This window comes from Onychostoma macrolepis, chromosome 11 (assembly GCF_012432095.1).
Source record: "Onychostoma macrolepis isolate SWU-2019 chromosome 11, ASM1243209v1, whole genome shotgun sequence".
In the NCBI taxonomy this organism is placed as follows: Eukaryota; Metazoa; Chordata; class Actinopteri; order Cypriniformes; family Cyprinidae; genus Onychostoma; species Onychostoma macrolepis.
In genome coordinates, this window is record NC_081165.1 from 2,106,482 (window position 1) to 2,130,760 (window position 24,279).

General features: G+C 36.2%; 1 protein-coding gene across 6 annotated transcripts in view; it reads left to right on the top strand.

Moving 5' to 3' along the window:
- The window catches only part of kif21b (kinesin family member 21B), a 90,943-nt gene that overhangs the window by 34,826 nt on the left and 31,838 nt on the right, over positions 1-24,279 (top strand). For all 6 annotated transcript variants that reach the window (XM_058791020.1, XM_058791022.1, XM_058791021.1 and 3 more), the window contains exons 2-17: positions 2,150-2,372; positions 4,081-4,263; positions 6,018-6,167; positions 7,876-8,007; positions 8,390-8,557; positions 9,627-9,742; positions 11,199-11,394; positions 14,043-14,232; positions 15,642-15,705; positions 15,796-16,020; positions 17,248-17,389; positions 20,597-20,738; positions 20,824-21,012; positions 21,229-21,428; positions 22,999-23,106; positions 23,199-23,500. In XM_058791020.1, coding sequence (XP_058647003.1) covers positions 2,150-2,372; positions 4,081-4,263; positions 6,018-6,167; positions 7,876-8,007; positions 8,390-8,557; positions 9,627-9,742; positions 11,199-11,394; positions 14,043-14,232; positions 15,642-15,705; positions 15,796-16,020; positions 17,248-17,389; positions 20,597-20,738; positions 20,824-21,012; positions 21,229-21,428; positions 22,999-23,106; positions 23,199-23,500 — 2,730 coding nt within the window. The remainder of the gene's footprint in view (positions 1-2,149; positions 2,373-4,080; positions 4,264-6,017; positions 6,168-7,875; positions 8,008-8,389; positions 8,558-9,626; positions 9,743-11,198; positions 11,395-14,042; positions 14,233-15,641; positions 15,706-15,795; positions 16,021-17,247; positions 17,390-20,596; positions 20,739-20,823; positions 21,013-21,228; positions 21,429-22,998; positions 23,107-23,198; positions 23,501-24,279) is intronic.

The following is a 24,279-nucleotide window of genomic DNA, read 5'->3' on the forward strand; positions in this document are numbered from 1 at the left end:
ATATTAGCGTAGATGCCATTCTTCTAACGATGTAACAAGTACATCGGGTGTTTTGGGAAGTGTTCCTGGTTCCGGTTGACCTAATTAATGCAGCCTAACAATCCTTTAATGGATTTGAATTATAGAAAGATAGTAGATATGGAAACTAGATATGGTCTACTTTAACCTTTTAATGAAAATAACAAACCGTTAAAAGTAACCATTAAAATGTTTTGACTGATTAAAAAAGATGCATGGAAACAGCAAGTTGATAAGGGCAGATTCTTCCTCAAGATCTCTTTGAGGTCAGTCTTGTTAATTTGTTGAAGATCATGTCAGCTGACCAGTTCACTTTGTCAGTTGAGACCAATGTATTCGTAAGTATCTGCAGTAGAGATGAATGAGGATCAGCCCATCAGAAATGCCACAGGCAAAAGCTAATTAACTTAATTCAGTTAATTGTTTAATAAATTAGTGGGTTTTTTAGCCTGGAGATTTAATTAACCTTGATGTTAACTTGACAAGTATTCACTTGTCTGTTAATGAAAGTGCTTTAACCTGTTCCTTCACCCTGCTAGAATGTTGATGGTTCTATGGGGTCGTTCACTCAGAACGCAAAAACATGAGACGCTGTGCTCCTCCGCCATGTTGTTGTCAAATAAAACTGTTGCCATGACAACTTGCTACTGTACTTAAAGCTCGCAACGCTTGTCCCGCCTTCAAGGTTGTTGAGCAGGGCTGCGTGTAAAAGTTGAAATTCTTTTAACTTGACACGTCATCTTTAAAACGCGGCACTTGGGTGCACGACGCTGCAAAAGATACGGAATGCAATCACAACAGTCATACATGTCCATTTAGCACATTTACATAGAATAAAATGGAAAAGTAGCATGGCATTGGAATGGAAAAATGCATTCTGTGTGAACGGCCCCTTACGGTGTAATAATGTGGTGAGCACCAGGTCAATGTCCTCCTTTCCCCATACATGTCATTTCAGAATTACTCAAATTAGGTGTTACTTGGGCATCTAATGCTATTTTGCCATTGTGGTCTGAAAACACAGTATTCACACTCTCTCTAGTTTGTTAAATTTGCCCACTAACAATGTGTTTGCACATCACAAAAGAAGTCTGTTTTTTATAATGCAAAGTAATGCAAAAACCCACCAGTGTCATTTCCAGCACATCTCAAATTCAATGTGATGGAAATGACTCCTTTGCCCGATTACTAAATTTCATAGCTTTTTTTCCTACATTTCATAAATTACACAATTTCGTTTTTCACATAAATTCATTATTTAAAAAAAATGATGCACAGTAAAAATAGTGATTCGTGCTTTAATTTCTAGTATCTCTTGCATATTCCATCTCAAGCATACTCTTCAACTCTTCAATGAGAATGTCCTTAAACACTTGGTACACTTAATTTTGATTAAAAATTGCTCTGTGTGGTGAAAATGATGTCACAACTGTGGGACAGTTGTATTTTTTTTTTAAACATTTAAGTAGATTTCACATTAAAGTAAAAATCTATTTAAAATATGTGTTAATGTTTTGCTTGGTCATTCTTTGTTTAAATTATGATACTTTCAAGCATGTATTTATTTTTTTAATGGATTTTCCTAGTATAAGATTGAAAGTCTCTGTTTAGGACAAGAGTAAAACAATAAAATCTATTGATTTAAAAAAAACCTTCATATAACACAAGGTTTATCTCTAAATTTTAATACAAACAAAAAAAGATTTAAATCATTACATTTTAACAAAATTGCATGAAAGCTCTTAATTACATGGGGAAAAATGAGAGCCGTCTAAGATAGTTTGGTAGCTACTTTACACATTTCTGTCTTCTGTCTTTATCTGTCTATTCCTATTTCTTTTATTTTTTCCCCCTTTTGATAATGTCTTCATTTCTGATAAAATTTAAAATCCAGTGTTTTTTTTTTTTTTTTTTTTTTTTTTTAAGACTTAAGAGTTGGCTAGCTGTCCAGTCAACTTTTTAAACATTGAACCATTAATTTCTTGGAATTTAGTAGTTTCTGTGGCAGAGCAGATTGTCAAATATGGTAATTCTCACATGACTTGAATGCAGCATTTGTCCATAATTCTTTGCCTTTGTTAATGTGTTGTCCATTTTCTTTTTTTTTTTTATGTATTGTTCTTTTCATCAGGATCCGGCCGCAGATGGCAAAGGAAAAGATTGAGGGATGTCACATCTGCACCTGTGTTACTCCCGGGGAGCCCCAGGTGCTCTTGGGTAAAGACAAGGCCTTTACGTACGACTTTGTGTTTGACTTGGACGCTCAGCAGCATCAGATCTACAGCGCCTGTGTTCACAAGCTGATCGAAGGCTGCCTCGAGGGATACAACGCAACCGTCTTCGCTTATGGACAAGTAAGATCTACCACACTTGTCTACAGTTGGACAACTGATAAAATGACGTTTTCACTGATTGTGAACCAGAAATGGCAGATGAGCTTGTGATAGAACTGATAGAAGATCCACACACTTTACCTGAATCATATCAAATCTTTTCGCTTGCACATCCGTATGGTCAGCTCATTAATTTCTCTCAATAAGTACCAACACTTCACTGTCAATCTGCCGTGACCCTGTGACCTTTCTCTTTTCGTCTCGCGCTGCGTGATGCGCCAGCTGTGCCGGGTGTCTTTGTGAGTCGAGCCTGTCGGTTCCACTCGTCACACACCCTCTTCACGTTTAGAGTGCTGATTGTCAGGGTTAATCGCTCGGACTGTAACTCTGTGTTAGATGATGTATGAAAGTAAACGTGAGCCAACTAAAGCATGAGTGGACACTTCAAGACCTAAGAGGAATGGTTCTGCTAATGGACATCTCTTAAGAATTATTTAAAGAAACCGTTCACCCAAAAATGAAAATTCTGTTATCTACTCCCCCTCAAGTTGTGTGATTTTGTTTCATCTTTCGAGCACAAAATAGATATTTTAAAGAATGTTGGTAACCAAACAGTTGCTAGTAGACACTGACTTCCATTGTTAGGAAAAAAGTACTATAGAAACGAGTGTCTACCATCAACTGTTTGGTTACCAGCATTTTTCAAAATATGTTCAGTGTTCTGTCTACAGTATCTAATTTTATTAATGTTATACGTAATTGTTTCTTGAATGTTATCATTGGCTGAATATTAAGCACCGATGTTGCTGCTTCACGTGCCCAAGAACTCCTATAAGGGTTGCTTCAAAGTTTGTCGCTTGAAAATTTGGCCTGAAAATGTCGTAAACTTTTTAACGTTCTTGAAACCTAGAAAACTTCAACAGATTGTATATCAATAACTTTGAAATGGACAAAAAGCAGCATACACGTTAAAATGACCAATTTATTATTATATTATATTATTATATTGTATTAAATATTATTAAATTAAATGATTAATTATAATTACATTATAATCTGATTAAATAAGATTTCAATAGATTTGATATTCACGTCATTTTAAATGCCAACTGATGATATTACATTGTTAACATTTGCAATTGTTTGATTAGATGCCTGTAAAAATCTTATTACAGTCAAACAGTGACAAATGCATAACTACAGTCATCCATTGACAAAGCTTTGATGCTGATAATATTACAATGACTAAATATTGTTCGGTTACAGTTTGTACTCATGTATAGATGTTCTTTGTCGCACAATGGTTTACTGCTGTTTATGCATTAGTGAATCAAACCAGTGACTAAATGATCAACTTCACACTGTGTCTGTTAGTAGCGTAGTTGCTGTTAGCCAATGTCTCATGTCTCAGCATACATGCCCCTATCAACAGAGCATTCATATTAGAGTCTAAATCAAGGTAGAAAATAACCATTTATATTTAAATTATGACCATTTTTGATGGGGAAAAAAACAACAAAAACACAGACTATGATTATAAGTAGACCTCTGGAAACATAAATTAATTGTAATTGTAATTGAATTGCCCCTTTTAATCACTAGTTGTGTTTTTATTTTTTTTTTATTTTTTTTTGTGTATATATGATTGTGTATTGTGTGTTAGCATTTTATTCATTTTTATTCTTCATTGTGCATTGTAATTTATGCATGTTTTTGATGTTTGTTGCAGACCGGTTCAGGAAAGACTTACACCATGGGCACTGGCTTTGATGTAACCATCTCGGAGGAAGAGCAGGGCATCATCCCGCGGGCCGTGCGGCATCTCTTCCAGGGCATCCAGAAACGCAGACTAGATGCACAGAGCGCCGGCATGCCCCAGCCAGAATTCAAAGTCAGCGCCCAGTTCCTAGAGGTGAGACTTCATCATTTTGCTGCCATTTATAGGGCCCAATAAAATCAGTTTTGTTTTTTCCCAAATTGGGTTTTGGTTTTTCTCTTTTTATTTTTTTATTTTTCCCAGTTTGAAAAAGCATGTTTGATTAATTTAAATCATGAAATGTTTACAATTTAACAACAATTTATTAAAAGGTTAACAAAAACAATACTTTTAGGACTCTGTGAAATACATTTTTTTCAAATTCTGTTTCATTTTTACCAAATTCTGTGTTTTATGTTTTCATTTTTCTGGATTCCGTGATGGTTCAATGTCTAATCAATCGAATTTATAAAAACAACTTAATAATGTATTACATTTTTTACAACAATAAGGCGCCATGATCTCTGTGTGTATTTCAATTTTTCTGATAATCAAATGAAATCAAAATATTGATTTTAATAAGCAAACAAAAACATTTGAATGTTTTCATGTATATTCTACTGTACAAAAGTAATATATTACTATCACAATTTCATCAAGTTAAACCAAACTTTTATTTATATGGGTTGCCATGATTATAGTCGAATTGCACTGAAAAAAAGAAAAAAAAATAAATAGTGTAGGATTTACTTGGAAACAATTGTCAGTCAATTTATGAATCAATTTTGCTAGTAAATTTCACAAATAATTACAAAATTCACATTTAATTCAATGCGTTTGTTATGGAAGCTTATTTCCGCCACAGAATAAAAAATAAAAAAGGTAAATTGCGATTTAGACTTTTTTTTTTTTCAGAATGGTAATTAAAAGTCCAAACTGTGAGTAATAAACTCACAAAAAACTTTAATTATTAATAAATTACTAGTTAAAAAAAGTGAAAGATAAAGTCACAATTACCTTATTACATAAGCTTCTACTGTATACTTACTCGTTTCTGAGAAGAAAGACTGAAATAGTATTTTCTCATAAAAGTACTCCAGTGTTTCATGAACTTCATAAACTCTTTTCCGCAGTGTGTATTGAATATGATGACATGCGGCTGGAGTTGCAGGCCTCATCGTCTGGTAACAGTTCAGTTAGACCGACTTGACCTGAGTGTGATTGAGAGGCAACTGCTCTCGATGACAATAGAGAAAACCCCAAGTCCACATTTCTCTATCAGTCATTAGGCGGGAAGAGGCGCTTAGCTGGCAGGCTGCGCAGACAGCAGTGTAGCTGTAAACCGATTAGCCCCTTCCTCGTGTAAAGTCCCTGCCTAGGTAATGAGTTTAAACCTGTAACGGGGCGTTTTAACGATCCGTGCTGCTTGCTGTCTGGCACAGGCTGCTGTTTGTTCAGCAGATTCGCGGCTCGCCGTGGAGAATAACTCGACAGATTTGTCTCAAGTTCTGCGGCTGTGAACAGTCGCCGTCTCTTGGGGCGGCTTTAATAGGGCATTAAAGTGCCCTTATTTCATTAGTCTTGTCCTTTCCAGAACTCCTTTGTGCACTTTGTGCATTGTTTTTCTATGTTAGCAGTTTGATTTATTGTTTTGAACCCTAAATTGATTTTATCAAGTCCCTCTGTGTCACTTCCTCAAGCGAGGGAAGCTGGGAAAAGCCGTCCACCTCTTTTTCTTTTTTCATTCTCTCTTCAGTCGTAGTTTTACTCATGAGTCATGTTACCATTATTTGTCCATCAGCTTGTGTGGTCTCTGGGATTCCCGAGGTCGAACATGCAAGGCTCTGGCCTGTTGGCCTTTTTGACCTTTGCCCTCTAAATGTTACTGAGTGTGTGTATTTGTCTTGCAGCTTTATAACGAGGAGATCCTGGACCTGTTCGACAGCACACGTGAACCTGAGGCTCGAGGCCGGAAATCCAACATTAAGATCCATGAGGATGGGAGCGGAGGCATCTACACCTCCGGAGTGACCTCACGGCTGGTCAGCTCAGAGGAGGAGGTCAGATATCTGCCTGGGTTATCTACTGCAGTCATTTGAAGTCAGAATGAAATAGACATTGGCATTAATTGATTCATCAGTGCATGTAGTGTTTCGTATTAAATTATCATTTAAAAAGGTAATTTCTACTAGATACTCTACAAGAAAACTACATTTAAGCCAACAATAAAAGTAGAGAAAACATCAGCATTTATAACACAGCATGAATATAATATATTGTACGTTTACAAACCGAATTCCGGAAATGTTGGGACATCTAGCAACTTTCTATAGGTGAAAGATCTGGACTGCAGGCAGGCCAATTCAGCACCCGAACTCTTCTACTACGAAGCCATGCTGTTGTAATAGCTGCAGTATGTGGTTTTGCATTGTCCTGCTGAAAAACACAAGGCCTTCCCTGAAATAGACATCATCTGGAGGCGAGCATATGTTGCTCTAAAACATTTTATATACCTTTCAGCATTCATAGTGCCTTCCAAAACATACAAGCTGCCCATACCGTATGCACTTATGCACCCTCATACCATCAGAGATGCTGGCTTTTGAACTGAACGCTGATGACACGCTGGAAGGTCTCCCTCCTCTTTAGTCCGGAGGACACGGTGGACTCGTCTGACCATAGAACACTTTTCCACTTTGAAACAGTCCATTTTAAATGAGCCTTGGCCCACAGGACACGACGGTGCTTCTGGACCATGTTCACATATGGCTTCCTTTTTGCATGATAGAGCTTTAGTTGGCATCTGCATTATGCACTGTAGATGATGAGATTTGCAAAGCCTTTTGCAATTTGACGTTGAGGAACTTTGTTTTTAAAATATTCCACAATCTTTTTACGCACTCTTTCACAGATTGGAGAGCCTCTGCCCATCTTTACTTCTGAGAGACTCTGCCTCTCTAAGACATCCCTTTTATAGCTAATCATGTTACCTGATGTCAATTAACTTAATTAGTTGCTAGATGAATCTTTTCAAAATTTCTTGCTTTTTCAGCCCTTTGTTGCCCCCGTGCCAACTTTTTTGAGACCTGTGGCAGGCATCAAATTTGAAATGTGCTCATTTAGTGGATAACATTTCTACGTTTAAACATTTGTTATGTTCTCTGTTCTATTGTGAATAAAATATTGGCTCATGTGATTTGAAACTCTTTTAGTTTTCATTTTATTCAAATTTTAAAAAACGTCTCAACATTTCCGGAATTCGGGTTGCAATAATAATGATAATTATTATTATTTTGACATAATATAATTTTTTTTTTTATTATTATTAGTGTGTATATTATGTATTAAATGTTGACGTTAATAATAATACAACAACAACGATGACAACATTTAACACTACTAGTCTTATTACTACTACAAATACAGCTATTACTAACAATATTTATTCTTATTCTTATTCATAAACATGACGTTTTTGCAGAGTACAGTGTTATATAAACACTGAAAAAAAAGTGGCTTGTTGCTGGAGAAGCTACATTGTTTTGACAACAGCTACTGTCACAGTTATTTACAGTTAACTCCTACATTATTTACCTTTGATTATTTGTTTTCAGAAACGTGACAGAAGATGAAAGTGAAATGCTTTGTGAATGTAATTCTATTGTTGACTTCGTTTATTTGTTTTAAATGGCTCTTATTGCTTGTTGACTTGAGGACAATAGCAAGCTTTAGTGAGCAGAATAACAGTACTGTGTGCTTTCTCCTCAGCTGCTGCAGTGTCTGAAGCTGGGTGCTCTTTCCCGCACCACCGCCAGCACGCAGATGAACGCCCAGAGCTCCCGCTCTCATGCCATCTTCACCATCCACCTCTGCCAGATGAGAGTCTGCCCGCAACCACAGGTACGGCACATCAACACATCAGTCAGGAGCCGCTTTAAATGCTCACAGTGCTGCCAACAACATCTGACAACACGTGTGAATATTAATTAAAACTGCATACATCATTTCGAGAGCCGTAATCCTAAACTACTGGATTAGAAAGCCATTAACAAGTTCAAGCAGGTCGCAAGTTTTAAAGAATTAAAATTCATAGAGCTCAGACTGCTGTGCTACAAAACAGAGTAATTATATAAAACCACTGGCATTAGAAACATCAACACTGAACATGTCAGTGCACATTGAAAATGCATGAACGGTGAAGGTTGTGCACATAATTTCGCATTTGTAATTTAAGATGCTTATGTTAGTAGCTTAAAGCTGAAGTTGTTTTTTACTCTTCTAGGTGAACGGAGAGATGAACGGTGTGTCTGATGGCTCCATCTCTCAGCCCGAGTATGAGACGCTCACTGCTAAGTTTCACTTTGTGGACTTGGCTGGATCAGAGCGGCTCAAGCGCACAGGAGCCACAGGAGAGAGAGCGAGAGAGGGCATCTCTATCAACTGTGGCCTGGTACGTGTGATATTTATAGTATAGTTGCTTTCACACCGGGTGAGTTTTAGGAACTCCGATATAGGAACTAGGCACCAGTATGGCCCCCTGATAACTACATTTTCCCCTAGGGCCATTTTTCTGCTTGCATTCTGTCATCTAAAGGTGATTTGCATTACCCTGTTGATCAAGACACAATGTTTTGATGTGTTTTGATGGAATGACACACAGAATGCAAGATGTTCTGTGAGTGCAGAATTATTTAAATTCTGGTCTGTCATTCAAGTCAGAAATACAAATCTATATACACTACATATAAAAAGTTTGGGGTCAGTAAATTTTTCTTTCTTTTCTTTCTTTCTTTCTTTCTTTCTTTCCTAAATTGATAATTTTAGTAAGTATATTTATAGTAAATACAAATGTGTTTATATTAGATTTTGTTTTAAAATACTGTCTGTATATGTCTAGTCCAGTACCGGCAATTTTCTAAAAGCTAAAATATAGGATTGTTTAAATGGTTTTATTTTCTGTTACTATATAATTCCCATAATTTAATTTGACTGAATTGAGATTTTTAAGTTACTAGTCCCTTTAACCTTGAGTAGATAAAAACACCCAAGAAAGTTCTCAGCACTGAGCCAAGACCTCAACACCACAAAACTGGCTTCGTCAGGGATTTTCAAAGTCCCTACACTTCATTATAATTGTGACAGGTTTTTTTAGCTGAGTCAAGTTTATCCATGCTAACTAAGGTGTGAAATTTATGTTGCATTAGTTCTGCATCCTTCTACATTCATTACTGCACTCTCACTCTCTTGCTGGGTAAAGTTGTCCGAGTAGATGAAGGGAAGAAAAGGTAATTCCATTGTGAGAGAGTTCTGAAGTAGAGCTAAAGACTGGAAGAAAGCCAAGAAGATCCATTGTTCGGAGAGCTCAGAGCCCAATAGAGCTCTATTGTTTTTAAAGCCTAGTTACTCATTTGTAAGAGAGCCCATTTAAAAGCTTTTAATCTTAGATAGCAGCATGCGATGGAGCGTGACCGGGTCTCTCTCTCTCTCTCTGTGTGTGTGTGTGTGTGTGTGTTTGGCAGCTGGCCCTGGGTAATGTGATCAGTGCATTGGGAGATCAGAGTAAGAAGGCAGGCCATGTGCCTTACAGAGACTCCAAACTCACACGCCTGCTGCAGGACTCGCTGGGAGGAAACAGGTAACGTCTGACACACACCCAAACACCAGAAGTGTTGCATTCTTAGGAACACTGTGTTAAATTAAAAGACGTTTTTGAAGCAGAGCTGCTGTGTCGAGTTGCACACACGTGTTCTTGTATCATACTAGGTAACTCCCTTTGAGCTATATTGTCTTAAATGAAGCTAATTATAATTACTATAGATTACCATACCCCTAATTTGTGACATTTTTAGATATATAAAAGATATTTACAGTAGTCCTGGTATGAAGCTATGATGTTTTTCTGGTCGTACTGAAGATAGTTTTGTGGACCTCCCACTGACTTCTATTGTTTTTAAGATACTGATAATTATAGTTGTAATTAATGTACCACACCTTTTACAAGACACATTTTACACCTGTTATTGTTGTATGTGAAATAAGACATTGTTCGGTTTCTTTATGTAGCTTTTAGTACACACAAAAACAGCAAAACTTGACATGCACATTTTACATTTTATGTTAAATTAAGATAATTATTAATACTACAGACCTACTTTACTACTTCTAAGCCCACCTCTATTATGACACTTTTATTGTTACGCTTATGCTTATTTACATGAAATAATGGAATAGTTGTATGAATTACTGCCGAATTTAAACAAGAAAGGTGCATGATTAATTAAGATCATGACATTTAAATTTTTATTTTATATCTTTATTTTTTAAAATTAATTTATAATAATTAATCTCAGTAAACATTAAATGGATCCAATTCAAAATTTATAAGTCAGCGGACATGATTTAATTGAGAATAAATAAATAAATCATTAATTTGTATTTTTAAATAATTAATCTCAGAAAATTAACATTAAATTGACAACCCTACAGTACAGGGGGCATGATTACTTAAGATTTGTAAAAATATTTTATTTATATATACTTTTTTTACATTTTAATATGTATTTTCAAATCATCAGTTTCAGTAAATTAACATTACATTGACAGCCCTAATTATTTAGTCCCTATATGATACTATATCTTGAAAGCTTTAACTTCTGTCATTGTTGAGTCTGTTTGTTTTACACTTTGTTTAGAGGTCTCAGATTATCCATGCAAGTTCACACACTTGTAAACGTCGCTGTGCACAGTGCAGTCATTGTGCCTTGAAGGTTAATGCATGCTAACAGTGCACTGCATCAATCTGCGTGGAGGCGCAGCGCTAGGTCACTCAGCCCACAGTGGACGGCACAGGCTGCCCATATATTCTTATGATGTGGGTTCAGAGGGGGAGTTGATTGAATTAAACATGAGGGACTGCAGACAGAGGCGCTCCTTAAAGACATTCAATCCCAGCCGCATCCACAAAAATATGCGGGCAGCATGTGCAGTCCATGAAAACGTGTTTGTGTTTATCTGTCATCTGTTTGTGTTCTATCTTTCTGCCTTGTGTGTGTTTGTGAAATACCCTTATGAATTTCTTTGTATCTGTCTAGTCGGACCGTGATGATTGCCTGCGTGAGCCCCTCTGACCGTGACTTCATGGAGACCCTGAACACACTGAAGTACGCCAATCGGGCTCGCAACATCAAGAACAAAGTGATGGTGAACCAGGACAAAACTAGCCAGCAGATCAGCGCCTTACGAGCAGAGATCGCACGCCTGCAGATGGAGATCATGGAGTACAAAGCGGTAAGGAGAAGGACCTGGAGGGTCGTGGCATTCTGGGAAGAGTTAGTCACCAGCAGGCATATTTTCCCGCCAACAAAAACCCTCAAGTGGACAATTCAAATGGACAATCATTTACTCGCCCCCATATCGAAAAATGTTCTTCTGTGGTAAAAAGAGAGATGTTTTGTTGAATATCCTGGCTAATATTATAAAAAAAAAAAAAAAAAAGTACACAAGTATTTCATTCTACTTGTGCACTATATTCCAAGTGTTCTAAAGCTAAGTTTCCGAAACAAAGTAATTCTTTGCTAAAAATCTCGCCCTCCACCAACACAATCTCTTGACAATTTTTTTTAAGTATCTTTACAAGTATTTGTAAGAATTTGTTACTCTCATATTAGCTTGAGGGTTATGTTTAGTTGGTGATGTTTTATATTCAAATTGTACAAATTCGTATGAATTCGGTAGGTTCGTATGAATTAGTACAATCTCTTTAGTACACTTTTGGACAATCTACTCGCACATCTCACGAGGAATGGGGTCACCTTCATGGTGACTTGTAACCTATCAGTCATACAAATGCATATGATCCTACACAAAGATGTATGAATTGTACATAAAACGTCATCATGAATTGGTTGCGAATTCGTATTTTCTCTTTTGCACATTTACTCACACACTTCTTGAGTTTAGTTTTAGGGGTAGGGTTTTGGGTTGACCTTCATAGTGATATTTTATCCTACACATTTTGAGGGATGGGGTTAGGTTCGGACCTTCATGGTGACTTTTTACCTATCATACAGATTTATATGGTCTCTTTCGCACATTTTGTACAATCTACTCACGCACCTTTTGAGGGTTAGGTTCAGGGGTGGGCCTTCATGGTGACGTTTTCCTACTAATCATATGAATTCATAGGATCATATTCAAAGACACCTGGTTTGTAGGTAAAATGTCCCCATTAATCACAAAACCATCAGCACCTCTTTTGTATGATTTTGTACGATCCAGTTGCACACCTCTTGATGGACGGGTTAGGGTTGGACCTTCATGGTGACTTTTTACCCACAAATCGTACAAATTCATATAATCTTACAATATAATATAATGATATAATTACAATATGTATGATCTTATTTGTATGTAAAACATCATTATGAATTGGTTGCGAATTCTTATGATCTCTTTTGCACATTTTTGTAAAATCTACTCAAACACCTCTTAAAGGCAGGGTAGGCGATTTGGTTCAAAACGTTTTTTGTTATGCTGGTTGAAAGTCTCTTAACATCTCGTCAGTCGTCACTAAGTTAAGTGGTCTAAATGTATTTATATGTATTTATTTATATCGTCTGTGGAAGGTGTAGGATCATAAAATGTTCGTCCAATCAGATTGTTCGGTCCGATGACTATGATTGGCTGTCCTACCTGCCTGTAAACGTATGTATTTGCATACCTCCGCACACCCTGTCCACATAGACATGATACATGATCTGCGCGTTCATTGCGCTATTGCAGACCGAGTGAGAATGGAAGGCATTATTATTGTAATATTATGCGCTTCATACTGTAATGTTTACTCACCGGTGAATGAGACATGAGGTAATCTGACTCCACCGATGCCGTCTCTCATGGTGGCGCTGGTTAGCCTCTGTTCAGTCTGTGCACGTTCATGTGTTTTGTAGGAGGCGTGGCTTTGGAGAGTGATTTGCAGGAAGGGTGGGATCTTATGCTTTTAAAGATAGCTTGCTAATGCTAGCCTCTCTGAAATTGCCTACCCTACCTTTTAATGATTAGGTTTAGGGTTGGACCTTCTTGGTGATGTTCTACCTACAAATCATACGAATCATAGGATCTGGCTCAGAAACATCCAGTTTGGTGGTAATGCTACATCGCCATGAATTGGTTGCGAGTTCATATGAATTATGAATTCAGCCTCTTTTGTACGTTTTTGAACGATCTACTCACACACCTCAAGGGACTTAGTTGGAGATGTACCGTTTTTACATAATACATCATCATGAATTGCACATTCATACAATATTTACAATATACTATATCATACGGGCTTGGAATAATGACAGACTTCATTTTTGGGTGAATCTGAGAGACAGACTTACCAACTCGCTTGACACATGCCAGAATGATCTGTGCAGCAGGAAGCAGTTTACTGACTTGTCAAGGTATCTTATTACTTGTTTATTTTACTACAGTGGAAACAGTTTGAGCTGACATTGAAGCATCAAACAGCTAAACACATCCTCTATTACTAAATCAAATAGAGGACTTGGGGAAGATAATGAGTCAGCTGACCTTCGTTCATACCTACACTTGTTCTTTCTCCTTTCTCCTTCAATGCCACCCAGTTGGTGCTCTAGCTGTTTATGTAATAAGTCCAGGGGATGAGAAAGCCTGTGTGGTGGGCTTGTGCATGATAACATGGTTCAGCTCATGGGATCTCGCTGGAGTTAATGGAGCGTAGCAGCAGCTTAGCGCCTCGGCCTGACCTGGATGATAAACGGCCGCTGGAAGAAGTTAGCAATTAGCCATGATGGCTTTGAGAGAGTTGAGCCGCCCTGACAAAGAGGAATGAAAGGATTGGGGGAATGTTGCTTGGGTTGGAGGGGGTCAGTGCCTACCTATCCGTCTCACAGTCTTTGGATTTCTTTCAGGGAAAACGAGTGGCCTGCGAAGATGGATCCGACGGTTTTAGCGATCTGTTTCAAGAGAACTCCATGCTCCAAAAAGAGAATGACACTCTACGTATGCGGGTCAAAGCCATGCAGGAAACCATCGACCACCTCAACACTCGAGTCACCCAGCTGCTCACCAATGGAGTCAACCTGCTGCTCACTAAGACTGGTGAGAGACCTCTAGTGGTTGGAGAGGGGATTACCACTGAATTATGTGTAGATAGGAGGACTGGGTGATATTTATTATATGTTGTGTAATTTTGTTGTTGATATAAATGTAACATGAATATTTAAATACATTTAATGCATTTTTTTATTTGACCAATAAGTTTTCCAAAGGCTGTGCCAGTAAGGCAGTTTTGTCTTGGTATCCCAGTAGTGTCTCTGATTTATGCTGCATAGGAATTACGCATTTCTATGCAACACTATTAAGAGCAAAATAATTCTGTGTAATTTAATTAATCAGTAGACAAGTTCTGCAAATGCCTCAACTTAATAGTTTATTTTGTGGGATACTATATAGTTATTCAACTCGACTGTGCTAGCTATATTAAACTGTATTGTATGTCAGATTATTCTTTTATTATTGAAACATTAAAATTAGAGAATTGTATTAAATATTAAAACAGAAATATTATGAAATAACAGCTTAACTACATTTTACTGCTGGAGTTGCTGCAATTTTGAGATTTTTTTCAACATGAGGTTGCAGAACTACTGTATTTTTAAAATATTTTTTAAAAAGATGATAATTATGGTAACTAACCCACCTCAGAAGTAATTGTATATTGTTATTATCATATGTTAGAAGTAATCATATAAAACATTATACGTTGTTAAATATATCAGCTATATTAGTATAAAAACAAAACAGAATTTTTTTTTTTAAGCTAAACAAACTAGCTTAAGTAGTTAGCAGCATGTCTTCATAGTTTAGTCAGCTTCTGAAGGCCTTTATCTGTTATTTTATTATTTCTTGGGATTGTAATGTTTCTGAATTCATTGTAAATGAATTCATTTAAAGTGGACACTGATGACATTTTGTTTACAAGTTGTTTTATTGACGTCTTTCCGTGGTTGAAACACCGATTGCATGAGGCATGAGATGTTTATTTCGCGTTAAAACTAGTAGTAAAGAGGAAGGGAGGATCACACTCCGCGCTGCCGTTTGAACTTAAGCGTTTATACAGTGATCTGTCACGCCACATCAAAGAGCGTGAAAATGGCATTTATTGTTCCATGTATTGTTATTTGTTATTTCAATGAAGTTCCACTTGTACAGTGGTTAAAACGATGCTGTATTTGTTCGGTACACATGCATACCGAACCAAAAGACACATACTGAAAATTTTTAGTATGAATACATGTACCACTACACCCCTAGTTGATATCCTTGGAAAGTGTTTTTTTTTTTTTTTTAAATTGTCTTATTTAGTGTCAATTTTAAATTTAAATTACTCAAATATAGTTTTCCTCATGAAGATAGCCAAAAACCCGGCATGGTATTAAACAAACAAACATCAATGCTTCTTGTCTTTTCATTATTATTGCTAAATAAATCTGTCACACTTTGAACAGGTGAAACGAACGAGGAGATTGGCAATCTAATCCAGAACTACATTCGAGAAATCGAAGAGCTGAGGTAACATGATATTCTACTCATGACACATTTGGATGTGAATTTCTCATCAGAGCAGCAGAAAACAATGACTCATGTGTCTGTGGTTCTCAGGTCTAAGCTGCTGGAGAGTGAGGCCATGAACGAGTCTCTGAGGCGCAGTTTGTCTCGCCTCTCCGCCCGCTCTCCATACCCGGCCTCTCACCCATCTACTCCAGCACTCCCTCTTGGCTCCTCCCCCTCTGTTTCCATGGATGCAGAGATGACAGATGTGATTCGTCAAGCCAAATTAGATGTGGAGAGGCTGAAGAAGAAAGAGAGAAATCAGAGGAGGAAGAGGTGAGATCTGAGGAGCAAGTGTTTGTTCGTTTTTATTTTATTCTTTGATTTGATTGATTTATTTATTTGTTTTATTGATTCTTTTTTTTTAAACTTTATTCTTATGCATATATGTACTTATTTATTTATTTTATTGTTTTATTTATTCTTTTTATAGATTTTTTTTAAAAATTGTTTTATTTACTTTATTCTTGTATGCATTTGTATTTATTCATTTGTATTGCATTTCTTATTTATTCTTTTACTGATTCTTTATTTTTATTTATTTGTTTCTTTTATCCATTTTTGTATGAATTAATTTATTTTTATTTTTATTGTTGTATTTAGTTTTTTTTTTTTTTTTTTTTTTTATTCTGCTCAAATTTTCTTGAAAAAATATTTAAAAAATGTTAATTTCATTTGCCATGTATTTATCATTTACCATGATAAATACACATGCTCCATGGAAGATAGGTCCGAAAAGATTTTCACTTATGAAAATGTGTTTTTGAACATTAAGGTCACATCTAAAATTAAATGATGTCAGACTACAATATCCACAGCATATATGAATTAATTAATGCTATTAAATAAGATACCCTGCTCCAGGACGTCTCAGGTGGTCATGACACTTCATGTCTATGTGTCTGGCAAACTCTTCTGATGGTAGCAGAGGTCTTGTAACTTATTCCACTGATTGTGTATTCGGAAGACTTTAATATGCTTGTCCTCTTCTGTTTTATGTTACTGAGCCAATAAGAGGCTGTAAAATGTGCCAGAATTAGATTTATCTCTGTATTTATGGCAGTATGTCCTGCCCGACTCAAACTAAGGACAGCAAGCTGGCACAGACACAAGTATCTCTCAGTAAATCGTCCGTTATAATGAATATGACTACAGGAATGTCCCGCTCTCAGATTGGCTCTAATGTGGCTGTAATGGGAGAGAGGCCATGGCAAATTGTGAACCCAACATTACAGAATTACTACTGGAAGTCTCAGCTGACCTGCAAAGGCTAAAAAGTAGAAGACCCAGGATAAATCTCTCCACTGCATGAGTCCCCGTGGTGCGATTAAATGACTTTTGCGTCCGATATTAGTGGAATTGTCGGAATTATGGCCCTATCCCTTATTTTTTTAGTGTGCAAACCTCTGTGTGATGAATGTCCTATTGATTACATCAGTGCTTTGTTTATGCATGTATTTGTCTGTAGGAACTTTAATAATAGATCACCATTTTTCTTTTCAGTCCTGAGAAAGAAAAAGGTTTGAAGAAGAGGGCCAAGCTGTATCCTCAGGAAAATGGAGAAAAGGGCGAGAATGGGCTGAGCAGAGAAAACGAAGAGAGACGAGAAAATGGAGATGGAGACTCTGATAATGAACCTGAAGAGGTGAGAGAAAGGAGATTTATTCATTATGTTCCAATTGGTCTGCTGTTTACAAAGATTTGAGATGGATTTCAAAAGAAGTCGTAATATTCTGAGGAAAAAGTTGCATGGCAATGTTTTAATTGAATGAAGCAGTAATAATGAAATAATTATGTTTTACGGCAGTGTGAATAAATATGAGAATAAAGAATTATTTGAATTAAGTTGAATATTATATAAATTACACATTGCAGACAGATTTAATAGAAATAAAATTCTAAAATTACAAGAATTAAGTCTTAATTTTTAAGTCTTAAAAATTGAAATATTGAATAGCATTTTACACCAGTTTTATGAGTTATAATATGAGAAAAAAATATATTGCAATAAGGTTTTTATTTGCAATGTTTTATGAATATAAAAGCAAGGAAAAGTGTTGGGACGTTTTTTAAATTTGAATAAAATGAAAACTAAAAGAATTTCAAATCGGTAGCACTTTACAATAAGGTTCATTAGTTAAACATTAGTTAATGTATTAACTAACATGAACTAACCATGAGCAATACATTTGTTACTGTATTTACTAATCTTCGCTAACATTAGTTAATAAAAATACAGATGTTCATTGTTAGTTCATGTTAGCTCACAGTGCATTAACTAATGTTAACAAGATTTTAATAATGTATTAGTAAATGTTGAAATTAATATTAACAAAGATTAATAAACGCTGTATAAGTGCTGTTTATTATTAGTTAATGTTAACTAATGTAGTTAACTAATGAACCTTATTGTAAAGTGTTACCTTCAAATCACATGCCAATATTTTATTCACAATAGAACACGTTTAAACAGAGAAATTTTACACTTTTATCCACTTCATTTCAAATTTGATGCCTGCTACAGGTCTCAAAGTTGGCACGGGGCAACAAAGGGCTGAAAAAGCAATACATTTTAAAAAGCTTCAACTGGGAGAACATCTAGCAACTAATTAAGTTAATTGACATCAGGTCTGTAATGTGATTAGCTATAAAAGCGATGTCTTAGAGAGGCAGATTCTCTCAGAAGTAAAGATAGGCAGAGGCTCTCCAATCTGTGAAAGAGTGCGTAAAAAGATTGTGGAATATTTTAAAAACAACGTTCCTCAACGTCAAATTGCAAAGGCTTTGCAAATCTCATCATCTACAGTGCATATCATCATCAAAAGTTTCAGAGAAACTGGAGAAATCTCTGTGCGTAAGAGACCGGGGCGAAGACCTTTGTTGGATGCCCGTGGTCTTCGGGCCCTCAGACGACACTGCATCACTCATCGGCATGATTCAGTCATTGATTTTACTAAATGGGCCCAGGAATACTTCCAGAAACCACTGTCGGTAAACACAATCCACCGTGCCATCTGCAGATGCCAACTAAAGCTCTGGCAAATAATTTAAAATGGACTGTTTCAAAGTGGAAAAGTGTTCTATGGTCAGACGAGTCCAAATTTGATATTCTTGTTGGAAATCATGGACGCCGTGTCCTCCGGGCTAAAGAGGAGGGAGACCTTCCAGCGCGTCATCAGCATTCAGTTCAAAAGCCAGCATCTCTGATGGTATGAGGGTGCATGAGTGCATACGGTATGGGCAGCTTGCATGTTTTGGAAGGCACAATGAATGCTGAAAGGTATATAAAGGTTTTAGCGCAACATATGCTCCCCTCCAGATGACGTCTATTTCAGGGAAGGCCTTGTGTATTTCAGCATGACAATGCAAAACCATATACTGCAGCTATTACAACAGCATGGCTTCGTAGTAGAAGAGTCCGGGTGCTGAATTGGCCTGCCTGCAGTCCAGATCCTTCACCTATAGAGAACATTTGGCGCATCATTAAACGAAAAATACATCAAAGATGACCACAAACTCTTCAGCAGCTGGAAACCTATATCAGGCAAGAATGGGACCAAATTCCAACACCAAAACCCCAGAAACTCATAACCTCGATGCCCAGACGTCTTCAAACTGTTTTGAATGAAGAGGAGATGCTACACCATGGTAAACATGCCCCCGTCCCAACTATTTTGAGACCTGTAGCAGGCATCAAATTTGAAATGAGCTCATTTTGTGCATAAAATTGTAAAATTTCTCAGTTTAAACATTTGTTATGTTCTCTATGTTCAATTGTGAATAAAATATTGGCTTATGTGATTTTGAAATTCTTTTAGTTTTCATTTTTTCCAAATTTAAAAAAACGTCCCAACATTTCCGGAATTCGGGTTGTATGTTTATATATTTATTTATAATATAAATTATATAAATATAAATATAGACATGTAAATATTTTTAAAATATATACTGTATGCGTGTGTATATGTATATGTATATGTATGTATGTATATATGTGTATATATATATATGTATGTATGTATATATATATATATATATATATATATATATATATATATATATATATATATATATATATATATATATATATATATATATATATATATATATATATATATATATATATATATATATATATATATATATACACATAATAAATATACACAGAACACACATATATTATGCAAACAAACTTTTATTTTGTATGCGATTAATCATTTGACAGCACTAATAAAAATAAAGTTATTGCAAGAATACATTTGTAATATTGACTCTTAATATTAAAGAAAAGAAGGTAATATGGTAGTGTTTTAATAATAAAATCATAAATTTACAGAAATAAAGTTGTAATATAACACATAATAAAGATATAAAACATTGCTAGATGACATTTTCACAAAAATATTAAGTTGAGATATTACATGAATAAAGCTGTAGCATTTTGAGATACAAATGTTTAGGCATAATATATATGAAAAAAATGTTACTTAAAGCCTTTATGTATAATGCAATATAAAAGTAGTTTTGTCTTGTAATGCACCTTATTATGCATTCCACAATCTCATGAATAATTGTAACCACAGTTAATACATTATAACACTTATCAATTCATTGTTACACTATGCATTTTAAATTCGGTTGTTATTATTACAAATATTATTACAATCAAGATGTAAAGTATTACAACGCACATTATGAATTATTATAATACATTATACCCTTTAACAACTCTTTATAATGCATTATACATAAAGGCTTTAAAGTATTACCAAAGTTTTTAAATGGCACATAATTATTTTTTGTGGTTTGTTGAGTGCGAAAGATGGTCTTAAGGTTTGATCTCCCTGTGCAGGATGGCATGTATCCTCTTCAGGAGGATGATCACGGGGAGAGCGGCTGTGAGGAGGAGGAGGAGGAAGAGGAGACCAGGGATGAGGAAGAGTTCGACAGCGACGAGAGCCTGGTGGATTCCGACTCTGACTCAGATGAGAAAGGTGCATTCTGATATGCGTTTTTAAACGTCCAGTCAGTCCCTTTCATTCACACTGACCTTGTAACCTGTGGCTCTTCATCTCTTAGTCAGTTTACAGGCCGATCTTGCGGACCTGACGTGTGAGATCGAGATCAAGCAAAGACTCATCGATGAGCTGGAGAACAGCCAGCGGCGGCTCCTGACGCTGAAGAGCCAGTATGAGGAGAAACTGATTCTGCTCCAGAACAAGATCAGAGACACACAGCTGGAGAGAGACCGCGTGCTGCACAACCTCAGTGAGCGTCTGCCAGCTTCACATCTATTTGTGGAGAAATCGCTTCCATTGTTTGTGATGTATTTCTGGTATTTTTACAAGGCAAAAGGCCCAAAAGTATATAAATAAGTGTTTTAAAGGGTTAGTTAACCATTAAAATTAAAACCCAGTCATCATTTACTCACCATCATGTTTTTCCAAACCCATAAGAAATTATGAAAATTTTCTGTGATTTTAGTGTCCATGGAGAACTACACTGAAGAGAAAGCCTGTAAGATCAAGTCAGATTATGAGAAGCGTCTGAAGGAGATGAATCGAGACCTGCTGAAGCTGCAGGCTGCTCAGAAGGAGCACGCGCGTCTGCTGAAGAACCAGAGCCGCTACGAGAGAGAGCTCAAGAAACTGCAGTCTGAGGTGGCCGAGATGAAGAAAGCAAAGGTGAGAGCTGGAGCTTTATTTTTAGAAATATGCTGCCCCCTTGAGGCCATCAGGAGAAAAACTAAAATATTTAATTGGTTTCATCAGCTGCAGAGATAATTGACTGTAATTGAGAATGAAGACATTTATAGTACCTACTTTTATTTTAAGAGTGTAATTAAAGTACCAATTTATCCCATGAGTGTAGGTTTTTTTTTTTTTTTTCTTTTTCCATGGAAGTAGCTGATCCCTCAGGCATAGTGTGCGTCCCAGTTTGCGTGAAAGTTTATATGCTGGTAGCGGGAAAGTACTTGCTTTTTTCAAGTAATGGAAAAGTGGCTATACACACAGACTAATGTTCAAAAAGTTTGGGGCAGGGTTAGTATGGTTAAGTAAAACTAAACTAAATTAAAAGTAACATAATAAAAAGTCGTCATTTTGAATAATAATGCTTAAAAAAAAAAACTTTAAGTGAAATAAAATAAAAAAAAAATAAAAACTTTTTATTTTAGATTGTTGCAAAATTTCTCAGTTTAGTTTAAAAAAGTGTGTGCTAAAATAATTAAATTAAAATTGAAAATTAATAAACTATGTACACATAAATAAAAAACTACTAAAAATGACAAAAACACACAAAATGTAACTAAAATTAAAACTGAAAATATAAAAATAATAGCTGATTCCAAACATTAAAGCACTAAAGTAGTATTGTCGGCAAGTTTTTTTTTTTTTTTTTTTTTTTGCAAGAAATGAACATTTATACAGCAACGATGCATTAAAGTGACAAAGACATTTATAATGTTAAAAACATTTTTATTTGAAATAAATGCTGTTCTTTTAAACTGTCTATTGATCAAATAATTCTGAAAAAAGCATGATGGTTTTCAACATTGATAATAATAAGAACATAAGAATAAAAAGATGTCTCTTGAGTAAATCAGCATATTAAAATGATTTCTGAAGGATCATGTGACATTGAATATTGGAGTAATTGAAGCTACAAATACAGCTTTGCATCACGTGAATAAATTACATTAAAAAATATGTTAAAAAAGTTTTTAAATTGTAATAACTTTACACAATATTTCTGTGTGTACTGTATTTATTTGATCAAATAAATGAAAACTTGGTGAGAATGAAACATTAAAAAAACTTACTAAGCCCAGACTTTTGAATGGTAGTGTATAGGACCCAGATAACATTTGCAAAATTATACAAAGAACAAGGTATGAAATAAGTCCATCCCATAATGCAGTATGCTTGATTGGCTGTTGCTTTCCAGTGTGACAGATGGACCAGAAATAAGTGCAACCACAAATTTTAATACCTATATTGCAAACAATAAGAAATGTGTTCACAAAATGTAAATAAAAAACCAAAATAACCTAATATTATTCATATACAAAATTCTTGTTTAATGGAATGTACTGTTTTTGGGGTCACATTCATTCTAATATTGCATACAATTTTTTTTTTTTTTAAGGAAAATATTATGTGAATGGGAACATTGGACTACTTTTTTGTTATTTACTTTTAGGCGCTGTTGCATCTAGTAGTTTCTCACAGTGCTTGCTTTTCATCCCACCCATAGGTGGCACTGATGAAGCAGATGAAGGAGGAGCAGCAGCGGAGGAGGATGATCGATGCGAAGAGGAACCGAGAAATCGCACAACTGAAGAAAGAGCAGCGACGACAAGAGGTTTGGCTGATTAACCTTTAAAAACGAGTGCTACCAGCTGTTTATTGTGGAGTATGAAGTATTATTTACTCACTCTCTCTGTGCTCTATTAGTATCAGATCCGAGCTTTGGAGTCCCAGAAGCGTCAGCAGGAGATGGTGTTGCGGAGGAAGACGCAGGAAGTGACGGCGCTGAGGCGGCTGGCCAAGCCCATGTCGGAGCGTGTGGCCGGACGCGTGGCCCGCAGACTCACCAGTGTGGACTCCGGAGCAGAGCTGTCCACCAACACCACAACAACCTCCTCCGAACAAGAAACCACTCGCTCGGTGTCCAGCATCATACGCCAGTGGAATACCAAAATGAATGGATTCCTGGGAGAGAATGAGAGTCATGGGACTGGAGGAAACCTGGCCAGGTCAGTGATGCATACACCAATGACTCGATGAATGTTGTTCAAGGAAGTCTCTTATGTTCACTGAGGCTGCCTTTATTTGAGCAACAAACAACAATAATATTGTGAAATATACCATTTATATATATTACAATTTCAAAAAACTTTTCTATTAGAATTTATCTTTTATTTTAAAATTCAAATTTATTCCTGTGATGGTAAAGCATTACTCCAGTTTTCACCGTCACGTGATCCTTCAGAAAGCAGCCTAAAGGCTGTTTCACACTGTGCGCGATGCGAATCGCAGACGAACGGTGCTTTCACACGGAGCGTGAAACGATTGATCGTCATCTGCTAATTCACACCTGCACGCTAGGTGGCGCCAACCAACAATGCATTTTTCCTCACATCGTCTGCTAAGCAACAGCGTTAAATTAAGATAAATAAAGTTTGGTTCTACACCAGAAACACTAACTATCTATAGTCCTTTCAAGAATACATCTTAGGCTGTATTCACACCAGCAAGTCCGCTAGTTGACTTGCTTTGGTCCGGAGCAAATACAATGTTGATTTTTTTTTTTTTTTTTTTGTTTTTGTTTGTTGCGGTTCGCTTTCACACTGCCCTTTTTGCAAGTGAACCAGAAACTAAACAAAACCACACGTGTGCTTAAGGTCATCCATTCACTGGTTCATCCATTCAGCCGTACCAGAGTTCGTTTGGAAGCGGACCAAGATCACCTCTTCAGCTGGGTCTTGGTACAGTTGTTTGGTCCGCACCAGAGTGCAATTGCTGTATTCACAGC